General features: G+C 38.0%; 1 protein-coding gene and 1 long non-coding RNA gene across 4 annotated transcripts in view; one reads left to right on the top strand and one right to left on the bottom strand.

The window, feature by feature from the left end:
• LOC140843094 (uncharacterized) overlaps positions 1-11,267 on the bottom strand; it is a 59,830-nt gene that overhangs the window by 27,837 nt on the left and 20,726 nt on the right. For both annotated transcript variants that reach the window (XR_012120554.1, XR_012120553.1), the window contains exons 2-3: positions 1,718-1,799; positions 584-648 (exon numbers count right to left, since the gene is read on the bottom strand). This is a non-coding gene — a long non-coding RNA (uncharacterized lncRNA). The remainder of the gene's footprint in view (positions 1-583; positions 649-1,717; positions 1,800-11,267) is intronic.
• PRORP (protein only RNase P catalytic subunit) overlaps positions 1-11,267 on the top strand; it is a 169,616-nt gene that overhangs the window by 151,690 nt on the left and 6,659 nt on the right. For both annotated transcript variants that reach the window (XM_037025496.2, XM_037025495.2), the window contains one exon: positions 10,163-10,311. In XM_037025496.2, coding sequence (XP_036881391.1) covers positions 10,163-10,311 — 149 coding nt within the window. The remainder of the gene's footprint in view (positions 1-10,162; positions 10,312-11,267) is intronic.

Here is an 11,267-nt window from a genome sequence, read left to right as displayed (position 1 = left end):
CAAGTCAAGATACCTTTCTCCTCAAACACTGATGCATTGCTATTTACACCTGTAACAGCTGCTGATCATTCTCAGAGAGAACAGTTTCTCCTTTAATCAAGCTCCCCATCTACATCAGATCCTTTAGGAAAAACTAGCCACAGCTGAGTGTAGGAAGCTTTGACCTTTCCATGGTCCCTAAAGAGCTGTTCCCACCCATTTTGTTTCCCACATCAAATACCAGCTTCAGAAGCTGCCAGGGAATAACACTGGGTGCATGTCTTGCCAATGGGTTTCAGCCCCGGACAAGTTCACTATATATTCAATGTGACCAAAGAAATGATGGTAGAATGTTCTTTGGGTGAAAAGGTTTATACCCAACTTCATTTCCACAGTGGCAGGTCAATCACTAGAATCCTGTCCACTCAGAGCAAGTCTGCATGCAGCAAGCCGGTCCCTGTCTCTGGGCCTCTCTGTCCCTGCAGCCGTCTTAGTCTCTGTCCTCAGCACTGCCACCACTCCAGACTCCGCTCTCCTGCAGCCATGCAGCCAAGAGCACTGGGCAGATCTCTGTATGTAGAGTCAATAACAATGTATTGCCCACCTGTGTGTAGTGAGCAGCCGATCAGAGGCAGGTGAGAATCCTGACCATAGGAACCTTCATTTTCTCTGCAGAAGGAAACATGCCTCAGCATTAATGTGCCATCTCCTGGGACCACCTTACCAAGTAGACCCCTGGTTGTTTCTTAGTCATAAAAAGGAGGAGACATTTTCTGAGAGAGCATGCCCTGAAAGCCAGATGGTTTTGAGGTCCTTTTTCCAAAGACATTGTATGTGAATGATACCATTTTACAATTTTTGTTGAAGATGACTTGTCGATAAATGTTCATAACACAAGAATAGTGGTGGTGGGGAGGGTGAGAAGGCACCTTATTCACATTTTATGAACAGAGAAATCTGGGCAAATAAGTAGAATTTGGAATTCCTAATTCAGGCCAGAACCCCCAAACCACAGCTCCTATACTACTATAAATATAAATTTGGAATGGTATCTTTAATAGTGAATAGATAGGGACAGTGAGACTAGATGATGCTTAGTTATGGTTCCACCTAAAAGTGCCTTTTGACCAAATGTTAAATGTGGATCAAGTGGTGACCATTAACCACACTGGCCTTCTCACTCTGCAGTCAGAATGCTGAATGCCAGAAATCTCCCCATTGTGCCAACTGCTGCAGCCTGTGGGCACTCCTGGCCTCCACCCTCTGCTGGGCTTTGACACTGGCTCTCTCCATGCATCTGCAGTGGGCTTCTGCTCTATTTCATCTGTGCCTCTGCCCTCAAGCCTCCTGGTCCACCCCCTCCACCATCCCACTGCCAATGATTCACTTCCCATTGCACACAGAAAATAGAAGACACCAGGAAGAGCAACCTCATGGTTCAATATACACACCACACACACCCATACCAATCACATAGTCAAACCAGTTTGTGCTCAAATCCATCTCAGTGCAAGAGGTTTTCTCACCACCTGTTTTCTAGTTCTCTCTCTGCCTGTGTTTTTCTCAAGAACCTTGTCACACAGTTATCCCTCCTGTGCCTGTATCTTCATCCTCTACTTTGTTAATGACTTTCCTGATCAGACTAAATATTCTCAAGCCCCTTCCATCTTCAAAAATACAAGACCAGAAACTGACAGCTTGCAGATCGTCAAATTCAGTGTTACTAAAGAGCTCCTACCTTGAAAACCTCCAATATTCCTCCCTTCACAGTGAAGCTTCTAGGAAGTTGGAGGTTTTGAAGAAGCCACACCACTCAGTATCTAAAATGAAAAGCAGAATTAATTGTTATATTTGGTAAGCAAAGTAGAGCCATCTTGAAAGACAGATTCTCTCTGGACAAAGCAAGCTGCAGCCTTACTAGTTTAGGGAATGAACTGAAACGTCACTCCTGCCCACCATCATATCATCAGAAAGCCTTCTCTGGGTTGCAGGCCACATTTTGGTTCCCTGTGGTACTGACACTTAGCTTCTCTCCTTGAACCGCTCCTTGTAGTCTTCTTGAGAGACTACTGTCGCCTGGTTTTTCTTCTCTCTGGTCATTCTTTAGCTTCCATTAAAGGTTTTTCTTATCACTCTGTCTTTTAAAAAAATAGTATTCCTCAGGGTTCACCCTCAGCTTTCTTCCCTTTTTAGTCTGTATCCTATCCTCTCCCTGATGACTCCACATCTTTATCTCCAGCCCCAAACCCTCTCCCAGATGGTGGAGCCACCAGCCAGCTGCGCACTGGGCGTCTCCCACCTGGGGGCAGCTCAGGCTCCTCGTCTTAGAGACCCTGTCTCGGTGCCATCATCAATCCACTTGTCCAAATCATTCTTGGTTTTTCCCTCTCCTTATTTCCCACATATGATCAATGACTAAGTCCGATCAGTTCTGCTTTACAAATTCTCAGAAGGCTCTTTTCTCTCCGTCTTTACTGCCAGTGCCCCAGTTCTCATTACCTCTTACCTGCGGAAGCTCCCTATTTGACCTCCCATTCTAGTCCAGCCTTGCAGTTCACAGTGTTGATCTCTCTAAACTGGTAGTCACATTATGCTCCTGTTTTAAATGCTTTGTTTCTCCCCCATTACTTTCAGGTGGGAAGAGACTCCTTACCAAGGCGTACAAAGATGCTCGTGGTCTGACCCTTACATTCACTCCCAGCCTTTTTTCTGGCATTCTCCATGTCATCCTCCCACACCTCTGCTTGAAACGCATTTGACAGCTTGAGGCTTGAGGGCAGAGGCACAGATGAAATAGAGCAAATTCAGTGTGTTAATAGAGCTCTCACTTCTAGCATGCTGCTCCTTGTCCTTGGAAACTCCCATTCCTTGCCTGGAGGTTGAGGGATAACTGTCTTTACATCCCCAGTGCCCTTTGCTGAGGGACTGGCAGAGAAGGTTCTTGTGTGATGAATGAACTGTACTTTTCACTTTATAAGGGCCACAATTTTAAATTAACACTCAGACACAAATAAATACACACCAACTAAAAAAAAAAAAAGAAGAATCCTTGAATCTGATCAAGTCTCTAGATCCAAGTACCAACTTACAGGAAACACAGAGGCCTGGAGAATATGTTAAATGATACCATAGAGATACAGTCAGCAAAATATAAATGCAGGGAATTATGTAAGACAGCTTCATTTTTTTAACTGCAATCCAGTAATTGCAATGTATGAAACTTTTTTAGATCTTGATTTTTTTAATTAAAAAAATTAAGACTAAGAAATATGAACACTTTATATTTGATATTAAAGAATATTGTTAATTTTTTTAGTGTGATAATGATTTTGTGCCTATTAAAGAGTCCTTGTATTTAGAAATACATTCTGACCTATTTACAAATGAAATTACATGATAGGTTTGATTTGTTTCAAAATAATCTGAGAGGGAGAAGTGGGTAGAGATATAGATAAAATTGGATTTCATCCTGAAGGCATCCTATTTTATCATTGTTGAAGCTGGATGATAGGCACACCACAGTTCATTATACCAATTTGCCTACTTTTGTGTATATCTTTTATTTCTATAATAAACTTTGTTATTGTGCCAAAACATATATAACATAAACCTTACCATTTTAACCATTTTTAAGTGTATAGTGCAGTGGCATTAAGTACTTCACATTGTTATGCAACCTTCACTACCATCCATCTGTAGAATTTTTTCATCTTCCCCAACTGAAACTGTACCCATTAAACAATAACTTACCATTCCCGCCTTCCCTAGCCCCTGGCAACCACCATTCTATTTTCTGTTCCTATGAATTTGACTCCTCTGGGTCCTTCATATAAGTGGAATCATACAATGTTTGTCCTTTTGTGTCTGGCTTATTTCATGGAACATAATGTTTTTGAGGTTTATCCATGTTGTAAAGTATGTCCAAATTTTATTCCTTTTTGAGACTGAATGACATTCCATTGTATATATATATCACATTTTGTTTATTCATTTACTGATGGACATTTGAGTTGTTTCCAAAACTCTATTTCCTGAAGGCATCCTATTTTATTTATCATTACAAGATAATGAATATTCTTATATATGACATATATTGATTATAGATATCTTGCTGAAGAACTGGCACGGAACCTCTAATTTCTGCAGATAACAGATCCCAAAGGCTTAAGAGTTCTTTAGATCAACAGTCTACATAGCCCAGGAAGTGCCAGAGACTGCAGTGGGGGAGGTAATATCTTAAGAGTAGGGAAAGGAAGTTACACTCACTGTTTAGGATTACTCAGAAAAGCTCTTGCTCTCATCAGCCTTTGCCATTCCCAGGCAGAATTTTTACTTCCTGAGCATACCTACACATAGTTATTTCTAACACATGTAGCCCTGCCAAATGTATTTTTACCCTAAGCTCAGGAACTACCTTTAGCAATTTTATGCCAAAAGTAAGTGTTATCACTTTTGACTTAATAAAAAAAAAAGCCTCATAATCTGTTCCTGCAGGAGATCAATCAAATTAGAATGGAAGCCAAACCAGAAAATGTTTGCAGCAAGTATTAATCTGAAATTTGTTCTTGCTCTTCTGGTTTTGGGGGAATTATACTTTAGACATCTTAAGGAGCCGTATTGGGGGTAAGGTAGGTGGGGAGTAGGGTAGCGGGTAGATCTGATCCAAAGTTAACCTTGAGATACTGAGTACCCTGAGTTCCAGAATCAATTTGGATATTTTAGATATTCTCTAGAATGGGCTCCACTGTTCATTTTGCTCTATTAAGTGGCCCAGATTCCAGACCCCTTAGGCAAGCCCAGAACTGTCCCTACCACCTCTGGGTTCTCCAGGTTGAGAAGAGCCCAGAGTGGATCCCAGCTTCTCTGCTCACGATTGCCCTGGGCTCAAGAAAACTCTTCCTTATTTCTCTCATCTAAACCTATTCGATGTTTATAGTCTCAAAGGAGGATTGCCTTTTATGGAATATTGACTATGCTGTACACACTGGATATCTGTCACATACTCCTTTGGTCTTCCTTAGATGTCCCAGTTTGGTGTTTCAGAGGTTTTGTTTTGTTTTGGCTTTATTTACTTTTTATTTCAAGATTTGTAGACTCATACGCACATGTAAGAAATTATACAGAGCAATCTCATGTATATTTTACCTAATTTCTTCCAACAGTAATATTTTGACAAACTATATTATATATGACATCACAACTATCACAACCAGGATGTTGACATTGATACAGTCAAGATAGACAACATTTCCATCACCATAAGGATCTATTGTGTTGCCCTGTAATAGCCATACCTACTTCTCTTCTGATCTCACGCCTTGCTTAGCCTAGGGCCACCACTGATCTGTTCTCGGTTTTTATAATTTGCTCTTTTCAGGAATGTTATGTAAGTGGAATCACACAGTACATAACCTTTTGTGTCTTACTGTGGTGATCAGTCCAGGTTATTGTGATATCAATAGTTGGTTTCTTTTTATTACCGATTGATATTCCATAGTTTGGATATACCACAGTTTAGCTATTAACATTTTGAAGGACACCTAGATTGTTTCCAGATTTTGGCCACTATGAATAAACCTAAGTAGGTAACCATTTATGTACAAGTTTAATGTGAACAGTCTTCATTTCTCTGGGATATATGCCCAGAAACTCATGTATTACTTGCATGTTTAGTTTTATAAGAAACTTCCAAATTGTTTTCCAAAGTGGCTGCACCATTTTAAATTCCCAATATCAGTACATGAGTGACTCAGTTTCTCCACATCCTCACCAGCATTTGGTATAAAGCTGTATTTTTATTTTAGCCATTCTGATAGGTGTGTCATGATATCTCATTGGGTTATAATTTGCATTTCCTCACTGGCTAACAGTGTTGCACACCTTTCCATGTGCTAATTTATCATCTGTGTGTTTTCTGCAGTGGAAGGCCTGTGTTCATGTTCTGTTTGTTTGCTTTTTTTAACTGTTGAGTTTGGAGAGTTCTTCATATGTCCTAGATATTAGTTCTTTGTTGAATACCTAGTTTGAAATACTTTCTCCCCATTGATAACTTGTCTTTTCAACTTTTTAACAGGGCCTTTTACAGAACAAGCATTTTTAATTTTGATGAACCAGTTTATCAATTTTTTCTATTTATGGATGGTGTTTGAGGTGTCAAGCCTTTGCCTAGCTCTATATCATGAGGATTTTTCTCCTAGATTTTTTTCTAAAACTGTATAGTTTACATTTTATGTTTAAGTCCATGATCCATTTTGATTTAATTTTTTGTATAAGGTGTAAGATAGAGGTTCATTTTTTCATTATGGATGTCCAATTGCTTCAGCACCATTTGCTCAAAAGGTTATCTTTCCTTTGCATTTAGTATGGGTCTGTTTCTGGATCATGTATTCTGTTCTGTTGGTGTATATGTCTATCCTTCCACCAATATTACACAATTTAGATTACTGTAGCTGTATAAAAAGGCTTAAAAGGACAAAGACTGATTTTTCCCACTTTATCTTTTTCCAAAATTGTTTTAGCTATTCTTCCTCTGCTTTTCCATACAAGTTTAGAATGATCTTGTCTGTATCTACAAAAAGTCTTGCTGGGATTTTGAAATGAATTGCATTAAACCCATACATCAGTTTGGGGAGAATTTACATCTTTACTGTCTTGAGTCTTCCAAATCATGAACATGGATGGTGGTGTTGAGTTCCTCTGTATACTGATTTCCTGTCTAGTTCTCTCAGTTGTTGAGAGAGGGGTATTGAAGTCTCCAACTATAAGTATTGTGTTTGCCTATTTCTCCTTTAAATTCTGTTATCTTGGCATCTCTGTGGTTTGGTTCACACATGATTGATTAGGATTGCTGTGTCTTCTTGATGAATTAACCCTTTTATCATTATATGATGCCTCTCTATGCTCTGGTAATTTTCTTTGCTTGGGTCTACTCAATATTAATGGAGCTACTCTGGTTTTCCTTTGATAAATGTTTGCATGATAGTTCTTACTCCATCCATATACTTTTTACCAGCCTGTATTTTCATATTTGAAGTGGGTTTCTTTTAGATAGCATATAATTGGGTTATTTTCTAACCCACTATGCCAACCTCTCTTGTAATTAGTATACTAAAGCCCTTTATAGTTCATGTTATTATTGATATGTTGGGACTTAGCCTGCCATTTCATTTTTTGTTTTTCAGTTTTATTTTTCTTGCCTTCCTATGGGCTGCTTGAACTTTTTTTAGAATTCTATTTTTATGAACCTCTAGTATGTTTTTGTTGTTAGTTTGATTAGTTTTTATAGTGTTTTTGAATGTATTTCTTTGTATAGCATTTTTAATGGTTGCTCTAGGTAGTATATATATATGTATGTTTGTGTATGTATTAACACACACATACATAACATCACAGTCTGCTGGTGTCATCACTTTAACAAGGTTTCTGTCATACTAGACTACCTCTTTCCTTGTCCTTTGGCTAGAGAGAACAGGCTTTTATCTGCATCCATTGGCATTTCCAGGTTACCAGCTTCTTCACCTCCCAAGTCTAGGATACATGAGGCAAAAAGAATATCCAAGGGACTCATCAACATGTCATTCCTCATGTCCCAGGGTACCTAACCAGTCTGCCTTTTTCTCTCTACCTTTCAGAGTCTACTTTTATGTAAAATGTCTGGAGTTTTTAGTTGTACTTAGTAAAAGAGATAGGGAAAAGTTACATCTACTCCATCTTCCCAGAAGTGGAAATCCCTCACAGTTTTATTTTTGATCTAACATAGAATTAAGGTGAACTTTCTTTTTCCTTGCTATTCTGAGTATACCTCTGACTCTGACTCAGTCCACTGGATCCAGCCTTAGAATTTACCCCAGAGGAATTATGAAGCTAGACTGGCACAAAGTTTCAAGTCAGTGCCTTTATTCTGCGCATTGATCTGTCTTTCCTTTATTCTCTTTTGTTGCATTGTTCTCAGAGAGCTGCTGCTAGTAGAGACCTCTAAGCCACAAGATAGTGCCCTGGAGTAGTCCGGGCTAAACGTTTTCTGCTCTTCTTTGGGTCCCTGTCTTAATATTAGTAAGCTCAGGCCATTATCTAAAACAAGGTATAGCTGTGAAGACCCAATTATGTTTTTCTTTAAGCCTGTTTTCCCAGTGGCATGGAAACTTAAGCAATCAAGTTTCAGTTGATTTTGGCTGAATTTTTTTTTTTTTGGTATCTTTACTATAACTTTGTGGGAATTCATATAGACATTTAAAAAAGTAATTGTCATTCTTCTTAATGAATCCATTTGCCATTTTGTAATGGGGCTCATTGAAAATAATCTGTAATCTCAACATAGCTTTAAGAAAGGAATGTTGTAAGTGCATTCCAAAGGAGGGTGTCTGTTGAGGTGTTTGGATCCATGAAACAGACTTCCTTATAGTATACATGTTTGCTTTTGGTTACTAGCCTAATGTTTAAAGTAATAGTTTATAAGATTATATAAAAATGCATAGAATAAAAAAACTGGTAAATATATGGTAACAATCTTTGGGAAGTAAGATGTGAGTAGTTTTTTCTTTCATATTTATTCTGGCCTGTATTTTTTGAGTTTTCAATAATGAGTTTTATGACAGATAAAAATAAATGTTGGGTATATTCTTCAGCCAATCATAAAATGTTTATTAACCATCTAATATATCTACATATGTATAGCCAGCAAATATCTTTTCCTAGCCTTGACAGTAGGGTGAGAAAATTATTAGGCATTTAAAGCAAGGACGATGTCTTTTAACCCGCCATGTGCATTATACATAGAAAAGCCTGGGAAATAAGTGTTAACACAGAAGCCATTACTCCTAGCTTTGAAGGAAAGAATTATATTTTACTGGTTGTAAAGCTCTGGGTTTAGAGTCTTCACACTGGTCTTAGTATACTCTTCTGCTTGAGTATTAGCTCACATTCAGTGGGAAAGTTGTGTCCATTCTGTGTCTTAATTAGGGATAATAAAGCCAACTATTATTCTCTAAAATAATAGGATTAGTAATGGAGTGGAATGGACAAAACACCAACATAAATCCAAAGCATTAGATAATAATATTAAAAATTCAGTTTGTGCTAATTCATCATTAGATTGTCAGAGTCTACATGTGTATTAGACATAATGAGTGCAAAAGCAGTATTTGATAGCTGACCAAATAATGAATGAAATTTTATTGATTAAATGAATGAAATTCTAAATAATATCCTGAAAATCTACATGGGAAGAAATTATTAGTAAGGGGGAGCTAGACTAAAATCAGAGCCTTTCCAGCCTAAGCCCAAGAACATTAATGATTACTTCAGTCACTTTCAACTTGTTTTTTTGTAGGTCCATCAGTTCTTAGTTAAAAAACGTTCATATTTCAGATACACTATTACATAACAAATTATCATTTTTCATTAGCTTTTATTTTCCTTAATAATATCCATTGATACCTTAGTTTAATAGGTTGTACATGAAAGTAATCTATGAACTCTTTTATGAACAATTGAATGCAGGCAAGCTCACCAATGTACTAGATAAGTTAAAAATCCAAAATTCCTTTTGAGAGGAATTCATGTGAACTCAGGACAGGTAGGAAGTGGAGAGAATGTGGTAAATTCACTGACTAGAAACTAGGCTACAGAATGGAAGATGACTGATCTTTGAATGGAAAAAGGGGTATCAGTGAAAGGTAGCAGTCTCGGCAGTATCATGACATAGAAAAGCTGGCTGAAAAGTCACTAGTCCAACCATTTACAAACGTTTAAAATAAGGAGTAGAGCCCTTTATTCAAGTGAAAACGTATGCAGAATACCAATATATAAATATACAAATGCTGAGCTGTTTTGGTTAAAATAGTTGGAGTGTATAGGAACAAAACCCCCACCCCCTTGAGCCTCTCTGTACCCCCTAGTGGACTCTAGGGAACACAGTTTAAAAAACAAATCATCTAGTCTAGGCTTAGAAAACATTCCTGTATCTAATAAAGCCTGACCAGTGGGCAGGTATGTATATACATTAGTTTGTAATAAGGAAGCATTTCCTGAGGCTTCCAAAGATGGAAAATTATTTTAAGGGATGTTTTCTCACCCCTTACCAGAAAAGAATATTTCAGCCATGAGGTGACCACTTGGAAGGATCACACTGCTTACTTGAGATTTTTTCCTTGACCCTCCTGGGGACTGGTTTTGTGTTTTTTAGCTATTGGATGTGGTCTCTCAACTAGCCAAGGAGAATCTGCGACTGCTGGTCCTGGGCCGGAAGCACATGCTAAGGCAGACTTCCCGGTGGAAAAGGGTTGAGATGGAAAAGGTGCAAAAGCAAGCCAGCTGTTTCTTTGCTGATGACATGTAAGTACTAGAGGTAATAGGTGAATCACACTAGGCTACAGTTATCTGCTTGTTAGTTACCTGTTTTTGCCATTTTTGAAGTGCATGTGTGTATATGTATGTATGTATACTCAGTTTCATTCCAAAAGAAAGATTTGAGACAGCTTACAAAAATTCTACAGCAGGATACATTTAAATAGATGAGGAAATCAGGATAAAGGAGAAATGAGAGGAAGATAAACTCAGAAGTGAGATTAGTGTACAGAATGAATACCATAAGGTCCTAAATAGATCATTTAACAAGTATTTTATAAATATGAGCACTTGCTGTGTTCTGGAAGATACAGCAGTGAACAAGACCAAGTCCCTGCCCTCTTGGGACTTACAATAGACATTATTGATAAATAATCACATTAAAATTAAATTAACAAACATCCAAAGTATATAAAGAACTCACACACCTCAACACCCAAAAAGCAAATAACCCTATTAAAAAATGGGCGGAGGATATGAACAGACAATTCTCCAAAGAAGAAATTCAGATGGCCAACAGACACATGAAAAGATGCTCCACATCACTAATTATCAGGGAAATGCAAATTAAAACCACAGTGAGATATCACCTCACAGCAGTTAGATGGCCAATATAGAAAAGACTAGGAACAACAAATGCTGGTGAGGATGCGGAGAAAGGGGAACCCTCATACACTGCTGGTGAGAATGTAAGCTAGTTCAACCATTGTGGAAAGCAGTATGGAGGTTCCTCAAAAAACTAAAAATAGACATACATTTGACCCAGGAATTCCACTCCTAGGAATTTACCCAAAGAAAGCAAGATTTTAGATTCAAAAAGACATATGCACCGCTATGTTTTTTGCAGCTCTATTTACAATAGCCAAAATACGGAAGCAACCTAAGTGTCCATCTGTCAGTAGATGAATGGATAAGATGTGGTACATATACACAATGGAATATTA

Source organism: Manis javanica, chromosome 8 (genome assembly GCF_040802235.1).
Source record: "Manis javanica isolate MJ-LG chromosome 8, MJ_LKY, whole genome shotgun sequence".
In the NCBI taxonomy this organism is placed as follows: Eukaryota; Metazoa; Chordata; class Mammalia; order Pholidota; family Manidae; genus Manis; species Manis javanica.
The sequence above is the reverse complement of the archived record's forward strand: the minus strand, read 5'-3'. Positions and strand labels throughout refer to the sequence as shown.